Below are 20,530 nucleotides of genomic sequence, written 5' to 3'. Positions count from 1 at the left end.
TGACCCTCATCATACAATTACATCAGGACTTGAAGATCCTTGATGATGATATTGATATGAGAGCTGGCAGTCTCTCCGGTACTATACTTGTAAACATGTGATTGGACTTAAAGGTCCTTGATCCCTGACATGTGAATAAGGACCTGGGGTTCCTTAATGATGTAATAGTACCGTATTGGTTCATAGTGCCGTACACATGGATGATAACTGTACTGGCAGATGTACTGTACACATGAATAGATATGTATTCATGACTTGATGAACAGTACTATTCACATGAATAGTGACGTATGCATAAATATGAGCCATGGATGATAACTGTACTGGCAGATGTACTGTACACATGAATAGATATGTATTCATGACTTGATGAACAGTACTATTCACATGAATAGTGATGTATGCATAAATATGAATCATTTTGGGTAAACCGTCACTATATACAAAAGGGAACCTGCAGTTTCATGGTGCCATACACATTGATGATAACTGTACTGGCAGATGAATAGATACGTATTCATGACTTGATGAATAGTACTATTCACATGAATAGTGACGTATGCATAAATATGAACCATTTTGGGTAAACCGTCACTATATACAAAAGGGAACCTGCAGTTCCTTAAACTCATGGATGAGAAATTAAATGAGATGCCAGAAGTTCCTCAAAATATGGACAATTATGTAAGGGCTTGAAGTCCCGGAATATGTACAGAAAATTGTAAAAATGTCCATACCATGAGAATATGTGGCTTTGGCCTGAAGTTCAAAATTTAAGAGTATTGAGAACCTGAAGTTCCAACAATTAAATGGACAACCCTTGAGGTATTATTGCAAATTGTGGTACACCACATATTTCTTTGGCATAAGAAGATGATGAATTTAATAAAGTTCGATTCTGTTATAATCGACACCTCAAGAAAGAAATATATTTTGTGAATTCCGGTTGTTAAGAATACACCGCGAAATGGATAATATCAATATAAACCTCAAATAATGAATTGAGGCTCCCCACATATTTTATTATACCTGGGCCGGAAGCCCATGGATCCAAATATATGAGAGATCCTGAACTTGAAGTTGTGGGTATATAGTAGTTAATGCTCTTCACTACTATATTGCGATATTATCGTGGCTTTTACTCAATTCATATTTCATGTCCATTTGAAAAGGGCAAATAAATTCTGAGTTTGTGCCCAGGCCAAAAGTTCCGGGCTACCATGCAATTTGGGAAAGACAATGTGGTTATTTGAACCTATAAGGCACAAGGTTCCAAACCGTCATTTTGAAAAGACGTAAAAACCACAGGTGCAAGTTTAAGAATTGCGCAATTATTATTACAGAAACATACAACATATAGATTTTTTCCACCTGCAATGAAGGTGCAGGCCCTGTAAAATCTATAAAATTACATTATGTTCTGGAAGCCTCTGAAGGAAGTGGACGGCGCCTCTTAAGCTTAGCCATGAGCTTCTCGTGGTCTCCCAAAATTCTTTCATTGGAGACCTGCAGCATGTCTAGCCTTCTCAGTGTATCAACTGAGTACGAACTCACCAGTTTCAACAAGGAATTATTCTCTCCTTTAAGTTTCTCAACCTCCTGTTGAGACTCATGAAGCATTCTTTGGAGAGACGAATTTTCAGTTGTCAGCTTCTCAACCTCGTTTGCTCTAACACGCAAACGATCAGCCATGTTAGAAACAGAAACAGCACTCTGAATGCTAAAAGCCATTGAGTCATTAATAGCCTCTTCCTCAGACCTCCCTATTAACAGCATTTCATCCATTGGAGTAATGAAATTCCTAGCTACTATGACAGCAGTAGCATCATTCATCATCACAGAATCATTAACTGTGAGATGACGATTTTGGGATACAAAGGATGGACGCCAAACTTTGGCGTCACTGTTTGCTGTTGGAGCATCATTTAAATTGAAATAATTTGGGCAGGAAGAAGAGGAAGCCATTTTTTAGAAGGTTTCGAAGAAAGTCTTAGGAAAACTAAAGTTTCAGAAAATGAAGAAATTTGAGTTGAAACGCAGTTGCTCCAATCAAGTTTTACAAAGGCCATATCTATAGGAGGAAATATGGCTACTGTTTTTCAGGACCCCAATATCTTCTTGAATCCCCATATTATCTTTTTCTTTCCTAGAGTCCAAAACTTCACGTGGCCTCTAATAATGCCTGTCGGCACTTTCGGCGTTTTCAAGCATTATTTTCAAAGCCGATCTTGCTTTACGGATTTCACGGAGCTACTTTTTCAAAAGCATCCCGAGAATCTCGCACTTTTTCAACAGCATCCCGAGAATCTCGCAATTTTCCTATGGTTAATTTGAAATTCACCGGTTCTACCTATTCATTGTATTTGTGTATAAATGTGTTACTAACGAAATTTTCTTTGCAGAAGACATCCAGTTTACTCCATACCTAGTGATGCGATATCTACTTGTTCTTCTTATCAGTAAGCACTCAATATGCCCGAGAAGCAAGACTATCTCTGATCATCCATTCAGGAAGCAAGACTATCCCTGATCATGTTTCCGCTACATCAGGGAACTGTGAAGGCGACCTTATGCTCTAATCTCCGGAAGTCCTTCTAGACTAGGAGATATGAGAGCTTATTGTCTGCTCCCACCAGCTTCCTTCCCTGATTGCTTACCTTACCTTGCAATCAATATCACAATTTTTGTATCTTTTCTTTCTTTTTATAACTCTCTGTTCATAAGAGATTTTATTTCTTTAGAATGAACATCTGAAGAATGAATCCATGCAGTGATCATAACTCTGAGAGTTATTTGTTTTTGACAGAGAAAAGAATTGTGATTTTTGCTCTTGCAGGATATAACAAGATCATCAAGCGATACTGGGCCGATACGAGCTTGAATGATACTTGAGAAAAGTTTCTCCCACCTAAGGATGTAAGCAATACTTGTGTTATTTTATGCTTATATACCTATTTGATATTTTATCTTGAAAGGTAACCAAATGGGGAGATAAGTCCGTTCCAAAAGAATGGCTTGTATGTATCCATGAATTATTAACGCAAATTTTACAGATTGCAAGTTGGATACATTGAGAATACACTGCACAGATTAAAGTCTCATAAGAACAGAATATGGGTATAGCAGTGATCAATATGATGCACGCCTGTTGCGTAGCAAATGATGTGGATTGAAGTCCCGAAAGGACAATCCTTTGACATGTCAATATTGATATTATGCACGCCTAATGCGTAGCAAATTATATGGGTTAAAGTCCCATAAATTAATTGACATGTATGTATTAATCGCCTGTTAATGATGTGGATTGAAGTCCCGAAAGGACAATCCTTTGACATATCAATATTGATATTATGCACGCCTAATGTGTAGCAAATTATATGGGTTAAAGTCCCATAAATTAATTGACATGTATGTATTAATCTGTGGCATGCCTGCAGCATGACAGATATATGGGTTCTAAATGTTCCAACTCCCTAAATGGAGATTATCCACGCCCTGCTATAAAATAACGCTCCATTGGAGGTTATAATCTACATTCTCACATAATAAAAGCCCCCTGCAGTGGCTTGGGTACCCAAAAGCAAAGAAATGCTTATAATTGATGCATGCGCATGCACATGAGAATGGTGGGATCATAAATTGATGAATGACAAATTTTTGATTTTGGAGTAGCTACTCAAATCATCAATGGGCTGTGTTGATTGGAACCACGTTCAATTATTAAATGTCGACAATATCATTGGCCAAAATGGAATGAGGCAATTCCATTATAGATGAGAATGAACGTGAAAGAACAAACCCACAGTACGAACCCTAAAAGATGTTAATATTAAAAGTTATACTTGGGTGTTCGGAATAAAAAGGGAATATACCTACTTTGTATGACACAATGTTTTTGACATAAACAAGGGATGTTGGGTTTTCTCCATATTTATAGATTCAATTATGCCCCTTTATTGCACATTTACGGAGACCAACATGTTATCTTTAAGGGTTATTAAATGCACAGAGCATATCACCTGAAGTGATTCCCTAAAGATGTATAAATAGCTGGGTTAAAGCTATATAAATGTGTCATAGAGTTTAATCCCTTTAAACAAAATCCTTGAAAGGATTGAAATTGCATGAAGCAAGTCTGTGGACATGTACCTGAAGCACAAAATCTGTACTCAATGTTAATGTACATAAATTGCCTCAGTGAGTATATTGATTATAATGTGTTTGCAACACATTAAAGCTTCTCAAGAATTCCAGAAATATTTGTCTCGACTTAAAGATCGAGCATTATGCCAACGAGATACTTGCTTATACTAAGAAAGTATTGAAGCATTTTTATGAGGATTATCCGTTGGGCACTTTAAGGATTTTCCGGAAGTATGTTGGACCGGACATCATATTTTCAGATAAGGCTCAACTCCATCACCATCATTTTGGGATGATGTGAGGTATATTTGATGCTATTTCCGCATAACACCATGTATGGGCATATTCTTTCAAGTGAACTTATAAATAGCCCAAGCGTTATTAGATATGCGGACTCTGAAAATTTCTATGATTTACATAGAGATAGCTCACTGGAAATATATTTACTATATGAATTGTTGGTGGCTACATCATCCACTCACTCCGAAAGATTCTCAATCCAAAAGATAGTCATGAAGACATCAGGGGGAGATATTAATCAGGGGGAGCATCCAGAAGTATGCTATACAGATTGTTGTACTCTTCTTTCCATCAGTTCTCTACCTTACTAGGTTTTCTCCAAGCAAGTCTTTAATGATACAACCGACATATCATTAGTGGTCTCCAAGGGGGAGTGTTGTAAAAAGAATAAAAATAAACATGTGGAGCCCACTAACTATTCATTACTGTTCATTTGGCGGCTTTGATAGAGTTACTATTCATTACTGTTCATTACTGTTCATTTGGCGGCTTTGATAGAGTTTGTCTGTCACGGGTGAACAGTGATGAATAGTGATTATTTTAGCCTATAAATAAGAAGAGAAACGGAAAGAAGAAGAGAAGAAAAAAGAGAAAGAGAGAGCAGAGAGAAATTCTCCTAGAGAGAAAATTCAGTGAGCCACATATATTGTAAACACTAAACTTGTAGCCCTATTATTTTACATAGTGAAAAAGTTACTGCTGTTGCTCTCCGAGGACGTAGGCATAGCCGAACCTCGTTAAATGCTGTGTCTCATCTACTTTACGTGCAGCTCTGAATTATCGCACATATCCCAGGTTATTTTATAACAAAATTAAATATTGAAAAGATCCAACTGAAATTTTGTTGAAAGATTTAAAGGCACTAGATTTGATTACACTAATGTCATGTTTATTAAAATAAGGAGCTGAATTTTAGTTACGGATTACTCTGGTGTTCTTTCAAATACAAACGATAGTTTAAACTAGAAGAAGAGTGAGGGTTTCACACACACATTACTAAGGTCTCTTGGGGATTCGAACTTGAGACCATTAGTCTGCGAGTTAAGACCCTTTTCCATTGAATTCTAATTATTACTTCTGTGTAAGGGTGGGCATTTGAACTGATGAATTGGTAAACCAAGCCGAATCGAGTCAAACAAAATCAGAAGAAAAAAAAAATGTGTTGACAAAAAAGCAACCTATGCTCAAAAAACTTAACAGGCCCACTTTGGATTGGTTCCCATCCTAATTCTTGTCTTGAAAAACGAGTATAAATCGAACTAGACCGGATATGTTAAGTTTACTTACTCATTTATATTCAAAATCATTAGTAAGCCTAATTAATATTTAATAACATTAGTAACTCCAAGTAATATCTAGATATTTTAGCCCAATTAATACCCAAATATACCAAGTAAATAATTACTCTAGCCTAATATATTTTTATTTTTGGTTAACCATATCTATTCTGGTTGCAATTCCGTCTTTCTCTCTTTCCCGCCTATTTCTTTCTATTTCTCTTCCCCTTTATTTCTTCTACCTCTTTCTTTCTTATTTTATCCATGGTACATATTTTTCTATAAATCATATTTCTCTCTTCTTCACATCTTTATATTTTTATCTTTCCAACCTGAAAATCGAGCTGAACTAAACCGAAATTGCATAGGTTTGATTGAGTTCGGTTTTTCTAGACACTTTCTATTAAAACCGAACCGAACCAGATTGTGTATAAGTATGAATGTGTATATTTCTGCTTTATTCACTTCCTGAACAGTTTCTGTGCCCATTCTGGATTGAATACCCTTATATCTTGGTAAGATTAGGGTCAACGGTTTCTGATTTTGGTTTTAATTAGAGGAGAGAACCTAACCAAACCGAACCATGCCCACCCGTACTCCTGTGTTTACTTCACATAAAAAGGATTGAAATGCAAAATCCATAATTTTTTTTTACAAGTCTAAAATGAATCCGTCAATTTCTAAAAGCATACAGTATTACATCTTACATTAAAAAATATTATTTTTTTTTTTTTGTTGCCAAAGTTAGAAAGAGGAGGGAGTTTCTCACACACACACTCACTATCAAGGAATCATGGAGTTTCAAACGTGAAATCACTTAGATGTAAACCAAGACCATTTTCTATTGGACTAGATCCAATTGGCAAAAATGTTGAGCTAGCTCGTTTCAAGTTTTGTATTGGTTGTGTGTGTGAGGCTGGACTTTTGCATTTGTGGCTTTTTCTAGTTTAATTATCTTTTTTTTTTTTAATAGAAGTATCTTAAAAGTTAAATCCCCTAAGGCTCCGTTTGGTTCAAGAAATGAATTTGAGGGGAAATCATTTCCCATGTCATTTTTCAAGGGATGAGAAATGCACAATTCCTTTCCCACGTTTGGTAATGCCGGGAAAGTAACCGGGGAATAACATTTTATTTCCTTTCCCATGTTTGTTTTGAGTAGGAATGGAAAAAAAAAGTTTGTATAAATTTTCAATTATACCCATATTAAATAAAATAAAATAAGAAAGAATGCATTTAATAATATATTGTAATTCTAAATTGTTAATTGGGACAAAATTGTCATGAAAAATGTGTATTTAATGTTGGTTCATTTCCCCAAACTTTCCCATGATGAGGGAAAACAAAACCCAAATTGGGAAGATGACTTCACTTTCCCCCCTACTTTCCCATGGGCCAAGCAATGATTTCCCATGTCTGGATTTACCAAACATGGGAAAGTAATTGATTTCCCATCTCCAAGTTTCCTTTCCCATGAACCAAACATGTCCTAAGGATCTTAATATCATACAAGTCAAACCACACTCCAGTAATCATATCTAAAGGAAAATTACTAAACCAAATACATGAATGATTGTAGTACTGTTCCTCTTTTGATAAAAGATCAGCTAACATGTTGGCTTCTCTGTAAATGTGAGTAATTGAGACTTGTGAGAACTTTCCCAATACTTGCCAAATATCTTTTGCTATTGAATGTAAACTACATGGTGCCTTTTTCTGGTTCAAAACATCATAATTACATGTTTATTACCCTGCCTACTCATGACTTTACCAAAGGTACACATTATCTTGAATTAAATGTTATTGATACTTATAGTGTGTTTACTAATCAGGAATTGCAATTCGAATCAGGGATTCATGTGTTTACTTCACATCAAGGAATTAAAAAGTTAGCGAGGATCACACAAAATTAGGAATTCAATTCTAGGGTGGGAGGTGGTATTCTAATTTTTGGAGAACTAACCCATTTGGAATTCATCTTTTTTTACCCATTATATCTTCACACAATTTTGAAAATACCAAATTTGCTATCTATTTTAACCTAACAACGAGGACATTTTAGTAATTAGAACCATTCATGTCCTAATTCCATATGGTTTAGTAAACAACTTCAATAGGGATCTAGAATCTAACTCTCCTCAATCCATATGGTTTAGTAAACAACTTCAATGGAAAACTGGAATCTAATTCTCCTCAATCCAACTCCTCCTCAATTCAATTCCTCATAATCCGATTTATGGATTAGTAAACATGCCATTAAAGAAAATTTTCTACCATCATGGGAATCTACTTTCATTAATTATGCTCCACCTACTCTATAAAAAATATTGTTTGATAGTGAAATATCGTCACGTGATATAATCAAGTAATATCAATGAGCAACAAATTTTCTAGTAAACTTTATTTTCTGCCCAATTTTTATTTGAAAATAACATTTTTATCATCTGAATCATTTGCGAATAATTTTTTTATAAGCCTAAAATTAATCCATCAATTTCTAAAAGCATATTAAATTACTACTTACATTAAAAAAAAAAAATGTTTTGATCTAAATCATAGAAAAAGTTACTTTTGTTAAAATAAACAAGCCTCTCTGAATAAAGAAAAAATAATAATATTTAGAAGGTCAAATTGAAATTTTGTGAAAATATTTAATTACACTAAGATTGGTGGTTTCTAACTTTTGTTTAAGATTTAATTTTATAATTAGCATTTGACTCATTTTTTAGGTGAGCAAAGGGCTTTATTTTAAATCAATAGAGTTTTTGATTTCTTATTGTCTAGGGCTTTCGCTTTTCGTTTTTGGCAAGTGGTGATGATACATAGATCAGCAAAAAGACATACGCATAAAAGTATTTGCCCAAGGAGGAATCCTAGAATTTCTTATTAAGATATATTTTCTCTAAATGATGAGGGTAAGAATGTCGTTTTATTGCTTGGACAAAAGTTAAAAAAAAGGCAATTTATGTTAAAAGTCGGGAGTGCCCATCATAATTAGTAAAACCTAGAGGGTAGTGTAAAACTGGCATGAAACCTCAAATCCATTGTCTAGCCCAAAGTAAAATCTTCCGTTAAAAACAAAAAAAACAAAAAAGAAGCCCAAAGTAAATCTCAATCTGAAGTCGGCTTGAACTCAGTAAACTCCAAAAGTTCATTCCAACATGAAGTAATTTTTGGTATTTGCTTTTCGTAGAGGCGATATTAGAAGATGGGAAAATCGAACACATAACCTTATGTTTGTGGATAATTAACCACTTGAGCAACAAACTCATTTATTTGAAGAATTTTAGATTGACATCACGTCTAAGAATTTTTCAATAAACCCGGCCAAAAGTCTGGGTTTGAGCCACCGTAACTCGCCCTATTGAAGTGAAGTTCATCCCTCATAAGTTAACATGCGCATGAACTTCACCCTCCATTGAAGCAAACAAGATGCTATTACTGAAGAAAGTAGTGAGGTAAATAATTGGAGGACAAACAGTTGAATGAGGGAGAGAGAAAGGGTTTATTGTTTTTAATTAAAACAAACAATTAAAGAAATGAGGATAAAATATAGAAGAAACATGACTCAAAGTTTTTTGGTTGTGAAATGTACAACATAGTTTTTCAGAATAAACTAGAGAATCCCTATTTGGTGGGTAACCAACCCAACTTTATATTTGTTTGCATGAGACGTTATACCTCGTACATGACCATGGGACACTTAAAATTGTAAAACACCACAAAACCAAAGCAACTAAAAAGGAATAATTTCATTAATAAGAAAACCCAAAGAAACAATCAACACACTAGTCTCAAACATTGTTGCATATATAAAATGTGACACATGGCCAACATTTTTCTACAATCCAAAGGCAATCATAAGGTATACAAGAAAATCAAATCAACAAAAGGCAAGAGAGAGAGAGAGAGAGAGAGAGAGAGAGAGAGAGATGGCAATGAGGCAACGTTTTGGTGGAATCTCTAGTACCCGTCCAAGACTATCGTCTCGTTCAATTTATGAAGAGTTCAAGCCCCACTTTGAATTGAAGGAAGAGCAGGAAGCTCACGTTATACATGTTCATCTGCCTGGTCTGTACTTTACCCAACTTTATCACTCATTTTGTAAATAAGAATACACAATATTCATGGGTAGATATGGGTTAGGTCAGTTGGAAAAGGTAACGTTCCCGCCCCCTAAACCAAGTTAGATCCCCCTCCCAATACATTAAAGTAGTTTAGAATATTGCCTTGTGAAAAAAAAAAAAAAAAAAACAGGTTTTTGTCAAAACTAGCAGAAGTTCAAAAAGTTAAGTTTCCAAAAGCTAATAGCGAAAAATGTTTCAATGCTTTTGTGTGTACTTTGTTACGTTGGAACACTTGTTTGATTCATATTGATTCAGATACATTCATAAAGAAGAATTTAGATGCACCCACAAGATGTAAGATTATAGGAGAATTTTGTATTTTAAAGAGGAACCTATAATTTTGCGAAGCTACTAGCATAAAATTCCTATACATGTTACGTTATATGTCACTTTCAATTTGTTTGTGTTTTCAGGTTTTGTGAAGGAGCAAGTAAGGATTACATTTGCGGCTTCCCCTGGTGTAATTAAGGTTGATGGACAACGGCCTCTTGGGAATAACAAATGGAGCCGTTTCAACCAAACCTTCCCTATTCAAGAAAATTGCGACGTGAGTAAAATTCATGGCAAATTCAACAATCAAATTCTTACCATTACAATACCAAAGCTAGGCATCACTCAAGTAGGCCCTAAAGAAGCAGCCAAACCAAGCCAACAAGCACCACCTACCTCTTCAAAAACTCCAACTGCTTCTGCTGCTGAGGCAAAGCCACCGAAACTGCCAGAGGACCTAATTCCGTCAAAACCTGGTTTGACAGCAACTGCAGGCCCTCAGAAAATTAGCTCTTCTGAGCCAAAGGCACAAAAGGGTCAGGAAGTCATTTCACAAGCAGCTACCTCTGCTGCTCAAGATGAAAAGCAAAGGGATAAGAGAAGTGCTCCTCCAGCTGCAGGCCCCCAGGAAGCTGCTGCTGAGCCAAAGGCACAAAACTCTACTTTTAGTGCCAGAGATGAAAAAGAAAGGGATGACAAGAATGGTGGTCATCCATTAGGCCTTCCGAAAAGCGTTGCTGAGACAAAAGTACACAAGGATAAGGATGAGGCTCTTCCAAAAGCAATTTCAGCAATCCAGAATGAGAAACAAAGGGATGAGAAGAGGGTGATACCTTTGACTAGTCCTGAAGGAGGCATAAGTGAACCTAAGTCACAAAGGGGTAAGGATGAAATTCCTCCAAAAATAATTGACGAAAAGAGCTTGGAGTTTACTGCTGAGCATGTTGATCCAAAGGGTCAGAGTGGGAAGCCTGCAGAACCAAAGAATGCTGAGAGAGTTGCTGAAACCAGTCTGCAGAAGGAAAGAGAGGCCAATGAGAGAAGCAAAGAAGCAGGGGCTGTCCCAAAGATTTTAGAAAAGGCAAAGAGAAAGAGCAAGAGTTCTGGGAGCGCTGTTGACCGAGAGAAGCATACAGAGGAGGATTCCATTGCTGCAAATGTGATGGCTGCTGCAAAGGAGGGCATGAGAAATCTAGGAGAGGGGGTGAATGATGAAGAGAAGCAGATGTTGATCAATATGGGAGCAGCTGTTCTTGTTCTTCTGGCACTTGGGGCTTCTGCTTCCTACAGCTTATGGTCCTCTGGAAAAACCATGAACTAAGCCCGGCCAATATCTTTTTCTCATTTGATTACAGATATGTCAAACCTACCTATCTCCAGGAGAAATCTATGTAAATGGGGTTTCGTTTATATCCTTGGCTAGCAAGACGATTAATAAGAAATGCCCGTAGTTTATGTGTTCTTCAATAAAAGTGTAAAGGAGAAATTAAAGAACCAATTAGTTAAAAGTAAGGCTCATGTAGGGTATTAACGCAGAGACCTAACTGAAAACGAAACCGTAAAAAAATTCCAACTAATTGACCTATTCTTTAATTTTTCTGGAATAGCTAGCAATTCCACTTTGTTACAAATTGTGGATTCAACTCCTTATATATTAGTTTCAAAAGTACAAATTGTGGAAGAAGAACAAGTGAGTGCTGTATAAACTGGCAATGGTGTTTCTATACCCCAATGTGCAACCAAATTTACAGCCTTCCTTTTAATTTTGATAAGCAATTAATTCAGCAAAAAGGACCCCATAATAAACAGCAGGACAAAACTAAAAGAAATCTAAACAGAAAATCACAACTTTCGAAATACCACATAGCCACATTGCCCAAAGCACTTAATTTCTAATGGAAAAAAAAGTTTTGAAAAAACATCTTATGGGGATGGCAATGCATTTCATAACCCCATGTTCCAAATACTCCTCTACACTTCTGGGAAATCTCCTGGCAATGGGTCTTCCCCAAATACAATTTATAATTAATGAATTGCATACTTTAATTTGATTTTATTCCAAAACCCATTCAAGGAAAATAAAAAGCAAATTCTTCAATTCGAAGTGAACTATCAAGAGCGGGAAAGAGAGGCTTACCCATTATCGGTGCGTTCATCACCTTTATGAGTTTAGAAAGCCAAGGCTTGCGTGTTTATAGTGATTCCGAGAGAAGCTTTGCAAATGGATGCGTTTTGATGCTTGAACTGGCAAAGCAGAAGAGGCAACATGAAGAGGAGGAGGAGGAGAAGAAGTACCGAAAACCCTTCAGCGCCCTCAACAAGAACAACGCTTTCCCTCTGGTTGGTGGTAGTTGATGGCCTACCAAACATGCCCTTACAGTTTCAACTGTATTTGTAGACTTGTACAATATAAGGTTACTTGTAAACCAACTATAACCTTGTGGGTAGGGTAAATGCATTTTAATAAGGCTTAAATATCTTAAATATCAAAATGTTCCTTGTGTTTTACTTTTTTTATCGGTCAATTTAGTTCTCGTATTATTAATTTGATCAATTAAATTTTTATGTTTGTATCCTTTAATCAATGTGATATTTCCATCCAAATTCTGATAAAATTGAAAGAATTTTTTTTAAATCAATTAATTAAATTGTAATGAGTACAAATATTCATATTCAAATAATAAAGAACTTAAATAATTAAAACCCCAACCTCAACTCTTCCAACATTTCTGAGTCCTGTAGCAAAAAAAAGTTCCTCAGTCAATCGAATGCCTACTATTTTCTTGCTCTTGATATTTTTCATACTCCCACCATCATCCCTTTCCTCTCAGCTCCATTGATTGAAAATAATTTATTGGAAATTAATATTATAATATTTAATTTTTAATGTGTGAATGAAAAAAATTGTTTTGTTTAAGTATGAAAGTAGGCCTCATGGGCCGATGGGGGTCAGCCCGGCCCATCGAAAAAAAGCCCGGCCCGATCTATTATGGGCTTTGAGATGGCCTAGTCCGCCTTGGGCCGGGCTAGACTTGGGTTTGGGTGTTTGAAGCCCGGCCCATAGACCCGGTCCGATTAAGCCCAAGAAAGCCCGGCCCAGCCCGCCTATAAAAGCCCGGCCCGTTAGGCTTGCGTACATATATAATTATGTATAAATAAAAGTTTAGGTTTAGGATTATATCACTTAAATCAGGTATATAATTTATTTCATTTCATTTACTTTTCTTTACTCATTCCTAGTTTATAATTGGATGATTAGCACATTAATTTGTGTCATATATATTTATATATATATGAACAACATATCACATCACCGAATATAATCATATCACGAAACATAATCGTACCACCAAATATAATCATGCTTTTCTTGAACACATCACCAAATATTTGCATATTTATTCATACCATCCTTTAAAAAAATATTTTTTTGATACTTATTATTTTTAAAAATTATTTCTTAAAACGTATTATGATCTAATTATGTAATAACCTCAAAAATAATACTTGATTTTATTATTTTTGTGGAAAATCTTATAAGTTGTGTGACTTTATTGGGTGTTTTATGAATTTAGTTTGATGTGAAAATATTGGAATTAAGTGAGTTTAATCTCAAATTTGGCCTAAAATGCCCTTATGATTAAGTTTATGATTTTTTTTTAATAAAGTAGGGCCCGTTTAGGCCCGGCCCAGCCCGATGGGCTTTCTCAAGCACGACTCATGGGTCAGGCTTGGGCTTTGAATTTTCTAAAAAAATTTGACCCGGCCTGATATTTTCTCTCTCCTCTTTAAAGCCCGACCTGGCCCAGCCCAAGCCCAGTACAGTTGCATCTTTCTTTTGCACAAGTGGCGTCATTTAGTGAACAATGTTGATGTTGCCTTGCTTAAAGATGTGGAAGGAGTGATGGAAATATACGGTCAAAAGAGCTGCAATAGTTTTGACTGGGCTCTACCAGTCGAGCAGCATAGTGGTACTGCTCGCCTAGACTCAGGCGCTCGAGCGCCTGCTTGAGCGGTAGAGCTCAGACTCAAGCGGACATAGGTGCTCGAGCGGGACACGCTAATCCAACACATATCCCTAGCGAATTTGGACAAATTTTCTCCTAGTTTTGGTGTCCCTTAAGTTTCATATTCCTTCTATAATTGTACCAAAGCCCTATGACATATAAATATGCAATTTAGTGCTAGGTTATTGTAACGTGAGAAAGCTAAGGCATCAAATTGGGTTTAAGCCAAGGGTGAGAGAAAAGAGAGCTAGGGTTTGTGAGAGATCAAAGGGGTTCTTCATTATAACCAAAGGGGTTATTTCACACTAGTGATTTTCTCGGGGATCACCAAGAGGATGTAGGCTTGTTGAACCTCTATAAATTCTCGTGTCCTTTGTATGCGTGTTTACTTTGTGGTTTCGTGTGAGCTTTATCTTTGCGTGGGTTCTGTGTGATAGTTGTGCAGTCCATCAATGACAAGGTATTGGAGTGTTTTTGCACAACAAGTGGTATTAGAGCCGCGGTTGTGGCTTACAACTTTAAGAGTGGCTGTGTGTTAACAATGGCATGCGACAAGGATGAAGAAAGTTCTAGTACTAAATCACCACGTGTATCAAGTACCAAGATTGAGTTAAAACCGTTCACCGGCAAGGAGAACTTCACGATTTGGCAAAGAAGGATGAAGCATGTCCTTAAACAACAAGGTCTAAGCAAAGTCTTGGGAGGCAAGGAAAAGAAGCTGACAACCATGACATGTGCGGATTGGGAGGACCTAGACGAGCTTGCTAGAGGATCCATTGAACAACATCTAACCGATGAGGTGTTGTGTAATACGATGGAAGACACCGCGAAGCAGACATGGGAGAGAAACTAGAAGAGATATTTGTGGCCAAATCGTTGTCCAACAAGCTCTTCTTGAAGGAGGAGCTTCACTCTCTAAAGAAGAAGGAAGGCGTAAGCATGATGAAACACGTGAGCTCTTTTAATAGGTGTATTGCTGACTTGCAAAGGATGGATGAGGTTTATAAGTCTGAACACAAGGCTGTGATGTTATTGACATCCCTACCACTTTCTTATAAACATTTCCGCACGATGCTTATGTTCGGGAAGAGAACCTTGAAGCATGAAAAGGTCATGCAAGACATCCTGACGAATGATAGAATGGTTCAACATTCTAAAGTTGTCTCTCAAGGTGAAAGGCTTGTAGCAAAGTCTGGAAGAGACGTCGATCGAGAAAGCATGATGGCAAGAAGAATAATAGGGGAAGATCAAAATCCAAGTTTAAAGACGGTTGTTTTAAATGTGGGTCAAGGGATCATTGGAAGAAGAATTGTCCTACATGAAGAGAGAAGAGAAACAAAGGGAAGAAGCTGGATGAAGCTGGAGTCGCAGAGGATAGCGATGGTGAGCTTTTATTTACTGATAGCATTGTTAATACTGATGCACTTGCTATCTCTTCCAGGGTTTCATCTTCTGATTGGATTTTGGATTTCAGGTGCTCATATCATATGTGTTCAAACATATCTTGGTTTGACACATATGAGGTGGACTACGACGTTGAATTTATGATAAGGGACGACTCAGTTTGTAGAGTAGAAGGAACAGGTACAATCAAGGTGAAGATGCATGATGGCGTGGTTAGGACATTGGGTATGGTTAGGTACATACCAAAGTTGAAGAAGAATCTCATATCCCTTGGTACTTTTGACAAGAATGGCTATTCCTACAAAGCCAAGGAAGGGAAGCTCATAACCTCAAAGGGTTCACTTGTGGTAATTAAGGGAGAGATTCAACCTAACTGCCTATATCAACTATGTGGTACAATGGTGACTGGTGGAGCAACTATATCTACTAAGAATGACTCAGAGGATGCTCAGCTTTGGCACTTGAGGCTAGGGCACATGAGTGAGTGAGCCAAGCAAGAGTTGCACAAATGGAAGCTTATGAAAGGAGTGCACAGTTGTAAGCTTGAGTTTAGTAAATTATGTATCATGGGGAAGCAGTCGAAGGTGACATTCAAGTAGCAAGACAAAGAGAATAGGAGCATAGGGGTGCTCGATTATGTTCACTAGGATATGTGGGGCCCGCGCTGGTCAAGTCGTTTGGTGGAGCTCGCTACTACGTCACATTCTTGGATGATTTTTCTAGGAAGGTTTGGGTTTATTTTATGAAGGAGAAATCTGAGGTCTTCACCAAATTCAAGGACTAGAAGGCAGAATTAGAGAACCTTACGGGAAGGAAGATCAAGATCCTAAGAAGTGACAATGGAGGAGAATATAAAGATGCAAATTTCTGGAGTTTTGCAAGAGCGAGGGTGTCAAGAGGCATTTTACCGTGAAGAAGATGCCCCAACAAAATGGAGTCGTGGAAAGGATGAATAGAACTCTCATGGACTATGAGAGGTGCATGAGGATTCATGCTAGCTTGCCTAAGGATTTTGGGCGGAGGCGGTTAACCACGCTTCCTATTTGGTTAACTGATCGCCATCGAAGTATCTTGATTTTAAGTTTGCAGAAGAGATATGGTCTAATAATCTATTGATTATACTAATATGAAAGTATTTGGATGCAGTGCCTATGATCTCATGCCTAATGATGAGAGAACCAAGTTGAAACCAAAGACTCTTGAGTGCATATTCCTCGGCTTTGAGAGCGGTGTGAAAAGTTTCAAGTTATAAGATCCAATGAACCGGAAGAAAATACTTAATAGAGATGTTATGTTTGATGAGAAGACCATGCCTATGATCAAAGTCAAGAAAGCAGAGGCGAAGGAGGATGTTGTTGAAACAAAGATAACCGTTACAATTTCACCAAGTAGGGTATTCGGGGAAACTTCAAGTATGCAGCCAACTGAAGACTGAGGTGGAAAAATTTGGGCAATAACAACAAACTCAAGATGATGAAGAAGAAGAGGCTCAAGTTCAAGTGGAGTCGCCATCTATAGCTAGGTCCAGGTCCAAGAGAACCATCTGTTGAGGCCCAAAATTCCAAGAGGCTAAGCCCAGATTAATTCTTGGCCCAACACAAATAATTGAACGCAAAAGAAGCTCAATCAGAACAAAAGAGAATTTGTAGGACGTACCAATACAAGCTACGGGCCACGTATCATGCCAAGCAAGCACGTACAAAAGAGCCCAGAGCATACCAACTTTACAAAATCACGCTCACATATCCATTCGGTGTTACTTGCCCCGATTATAACCTATCACGACATAATAATAAAACTCAAGCACAAGCGTAAATGTCATGCAAGAAGAACCATTATTCTAACACCAAGCTATGCCACAAGCTTAAGTGGGCCCAAGCCACAAAATTACCCGGGGCTTGCTGAGAAGGTTGTGGTGTGGATGGGTACAAGCATTCACTAGGCCCATTTAAAGGATCAAGAAATGAGAATTTTAGGCTACTTGGGAGCACCAAAACTCAAGCCCATTTCTTGGCCCCAAAAACATGGGCTAGCATGAGAGAGAGAACATGACCCAATGCCTTAGGAAGAATATAGTAGTTTGCTTAGAAAACCCAATGTTAATTAGAATGCCCAAATACTTTGTTAAAAACGCAATAGGCAAACTGCTTCCAGCAGCTTGACGAAAACAAGCTGACCAGTTGCTGAGAGTAGAATATCATCGACCCATGGCCTTGGGAAAAGCCCAGCCCAACACTCTATAAAATATCTAGCAAACACGTTCAGCCTTTGCCCAAATGAGTCAACGGAAGCCAACACAAAAACTAGAGGAAATCCATGCGAGCAAGAGGTTTACCCGTTGGGTAAACAGCATGTCCATTCCCACCTTTTTCTCTGTTAGCTCCTATAGGAAAAATCGAGAAGAAAGTTAGTGGTGCTTCACTCCTTTGGAGAAAGACCAGCCATGCCAAAACCTTGGAACCACAAAGAACTCCTTACCTATGCACCTTGGATAAGAGAATTTCACCAAAGAAGATAAAGTGGAAAGAAGTAACGAAAAAGGAAGGAAAAGGTTAGATGAAATTAGGGTTCTTTGTGGCTATAAAAGAAGGCTTCTGCTACCCAGAAAACCAATCCATTCAGGGCCTGACCAAGCTTTATCAAGCAACTGAAAATTTACCCAAGCCACCCAATCTTCTTCTTTGTTTGTTTTCTTCTTCCCTTAAGGAAGAAATCATTCTAATCTTCCTCTGCCCACCTCAAACCCTTGTTCTCTGTAAGAAATTCATGCTTCTCTCCCTCTCAAATTGCTAAACTTGTGAAAGCTTAGCTCCCATGCCACAAGCTTCTCAAGCTAAGCTAGTAATCGATTTATCATGTTTATTTGGCTATTGCTGAAAAAAACCTAAGAGTGTTTTTCTAAAGTTTCATCAGACTTTTCAAAAACTCTTTTGGGAGCTTAGTTTCAAACTCAGGCACTTGGGGAATTTTGTTTCTTTTTCTTCTTACGGCAGCCCAAGCCCATTCGTCAGGCTGCTGGAACAAAAATACCCCTACACCATCAAACCTCCTCAACATGAGTGAAGGTGTAACACCCCGACCCAATTTAAATGTCTTTATCAAATTTATATTCGTGAATTTACAATTTTTCCCTTTGGGATAGGGTCACTTTAGTCACTTTTTAATCCGGAAGGATTTTGGGGAAATGAGTAGCACCATTGCTTAGAGCTCACTCTCATGAGTTCGTAGGCACATAGTGGGTTCAATTCGGAGTTAAAACAAAGAAGTTGTGGTCTACGGAAGTGCAGAGGCACAATTGTAATTTTTCTAAAGTTGGATTTAAAACAACCGGTCAGCTCTCTCTCTCTCTCTCTCTCTCTCTCTCTCATTTCTCTCTTCTCTCCCTCGCTATGCACTCTCTCTCCTCTCTCAGTCGGCGATTTGTCGTCGTCCGACGAACAAATTCCAAGAAACTTCTGCCAAAATTCTCACATATCTCTCCTCTACCCAACCCATCCCTTTTCCTAGCTCAAAAACCTGACGTCTAGTGACTATAATGATTGTAATTTTTGGCAAATTTTTGACGCCGTTTCTGGCAATTTCGGCGACTGTTTCCGTCGACCAAGGTATGGATCTTCATCCTATTGACTTGCTCTAGCTGTTAGTATAGGTATCTTGGATCAATTTTGAGATTTTACAAATCGTTCAATATACCCATTTTAGCGAACGGTTTTGGCTTTGATAGTTGCGGTCAATTTTTGGTCGTGGTCCAAGACCAAAAGTTATTCCCCTATTTGTGTTTGACATGGTGGTATAGGTATACAATCCCCTTCAGTTGAGGGATCCCTCAAATAGTGTTATGCACTCAGTTGTTGGATCTCTTTTAATGAGATCTTGCGGCTGTGGTTGTTTTTAATGTTTTAACCTGTTTTCTCTCTAATGACCCGCAAATACAATCACCCGAGAAAAGCTAAGGCACACATGCAAAAAAGAACGACAGAAGGGGAAGAGCCCACCATTTCACCATCGCAAGCTAAAGAGCAAACCCGCCGTTGCGAGCATAGCTTGCGAGATTCCTATAGCAATTAGGTATGAGTATCGGTGGCTATGGTTTTTTTTTTGTTCTCTCTCTTTTCTCCATTTGGGTTGCGGTTTTTGATTTGGGGTTCTAAGATAGGTTTCTAATCTGGTTTGAAGATTTCTGAGCAAGCGGTTGAGATTACACCTGATTTTTTACGGGTTTGTTGATTTCGAGTATCATGCATATCTGATTTCTGAGAGGGTTCTAATGGATATGAGAAAATAGAAAACCATTTGATCTTCTTGATTATTCGAATAAACTTTGATTTTTGAACAGCTTTCTCTACTTTGTGTTGATTTTTATTGAGTTTCATTCATGCTTCTCATTTTTTTTAAAGAAAAATAAATGTCAATGGGTTAGTTCTAGGACTCATAATCTGCAATAATAGGGAGAATGAGTTTGTAAAAATTTAGGTGGTTTACTTATTGTTGTTAAGGTAACAGATATAATTGTTTGAATTGGTTATGGAATGCAGAAAAATGGCCTAAATTTGTTTGAATTTGCTGAGTGATAAGCAGGTATGGTATCCTGGGTTATGGTTGTTTAAGTATCTGGACTGAGTTTTGAGAATTCATCAACAATTCTACTATTTTTTTTTCTTATTGATTACTGTAGTTTTGGGTATGATTTGAGTATTGTTTTTGCCTTTTCCTCTGCTTCCTGGTTCATCCTTAAGAGTTGTAATATCATGGCAGGTCATACTGGTTTGTTCCATGCCTTGATACCTGTGTATCAAGTTATGAAAGAACATTTATAGTGACTAGAAGCAAGGGCAACACTATAATTTCATTTTCTCTATTTGTCCATAAGGCAGTCGTGGGCTTATTTTTCCCTCTCTCCACTACTGATAGAAACTTGATCACCTTGATTCATATAGATTGCAAGCACTATATAACACACTAAGAATCTCTATCTGTTGTGTCTCCTTGTCTCTGTATGCGGCCT

At 37.4% G+C, this 20,530-nt stretch overlaps 1 protein-coding gene across 2 annotated transcripts; it reads left to right on the top strand.

Annotated features, from left to right (window-relative positions):
- On the top strand, positions 9,340-11,757 carry LOC18785465 (inactive protein RESTRICTED TEV MOVEMENT 2). Of its 2 annotated transcripts, XM_020558660.1 has the most exons (3): positions 9,340-9,788; positions 10,258-10,999; positions 11,078-11,757. In XM_020558660.1, the coding sequence occupies exons 1-3, from the start codon at positions 9,650-9,652 to the stop codon at positions 11,433-11,435; spliced, it is 1,239 nt and encodes a 412-aa protein (XP_020414249.1). In that variant the 5' UTR covers positions 9,340-9,649; the 3' UTR covers positions 11,436-11,757. The 2 variants fall into 2 exon arrangements, with proteins under 2 accessions (XP_020414249.1, XP_007220699.1); XM_007220637.2 differs by having other exon boundaries at positions 9,345-9,788; positions 10,258-11,757.

The sequence above is a fragment of the Prunus persica genome, chromosome G2 (genome assembly GCF_000346465.2).
Source record: "Prunus persica cultivar Lovell chromosome G2, Prunus_persica_NCBIv2, whole genome shotgun sequence".
NCBI classification, from domain to species: Eukaryota; Viridiplantae; Streptophyta; class Magnoliopsida; order Rosales; family Rosaceae; genus Prunus; species Prunus persica.
The sequence above is the reverse complement of the archived record's forward strand: the minus strand, read 5'-3'. Positions and strand labels throughout refer to the sequence as shown.

What these genes read in the sequence shown, in the direction of transcription:
- LOC18785465 (XM_007220637.2), top strand. Translation starts at nt 9,650, where the DNA reads ATGGCAATGAGGCAACGTTTTGGTGGAATCTCTAGTACCCGTCCAAGA. An exon ending in TATACATGTTCATCTGCCTG is followed by an intron (nt 9,789 to 10,257) that starts GTCTGTACTTTA and finishes TTGTGTTTTCAG; the next exon opens with GTTTTGTGAAGGAGCAAGTA.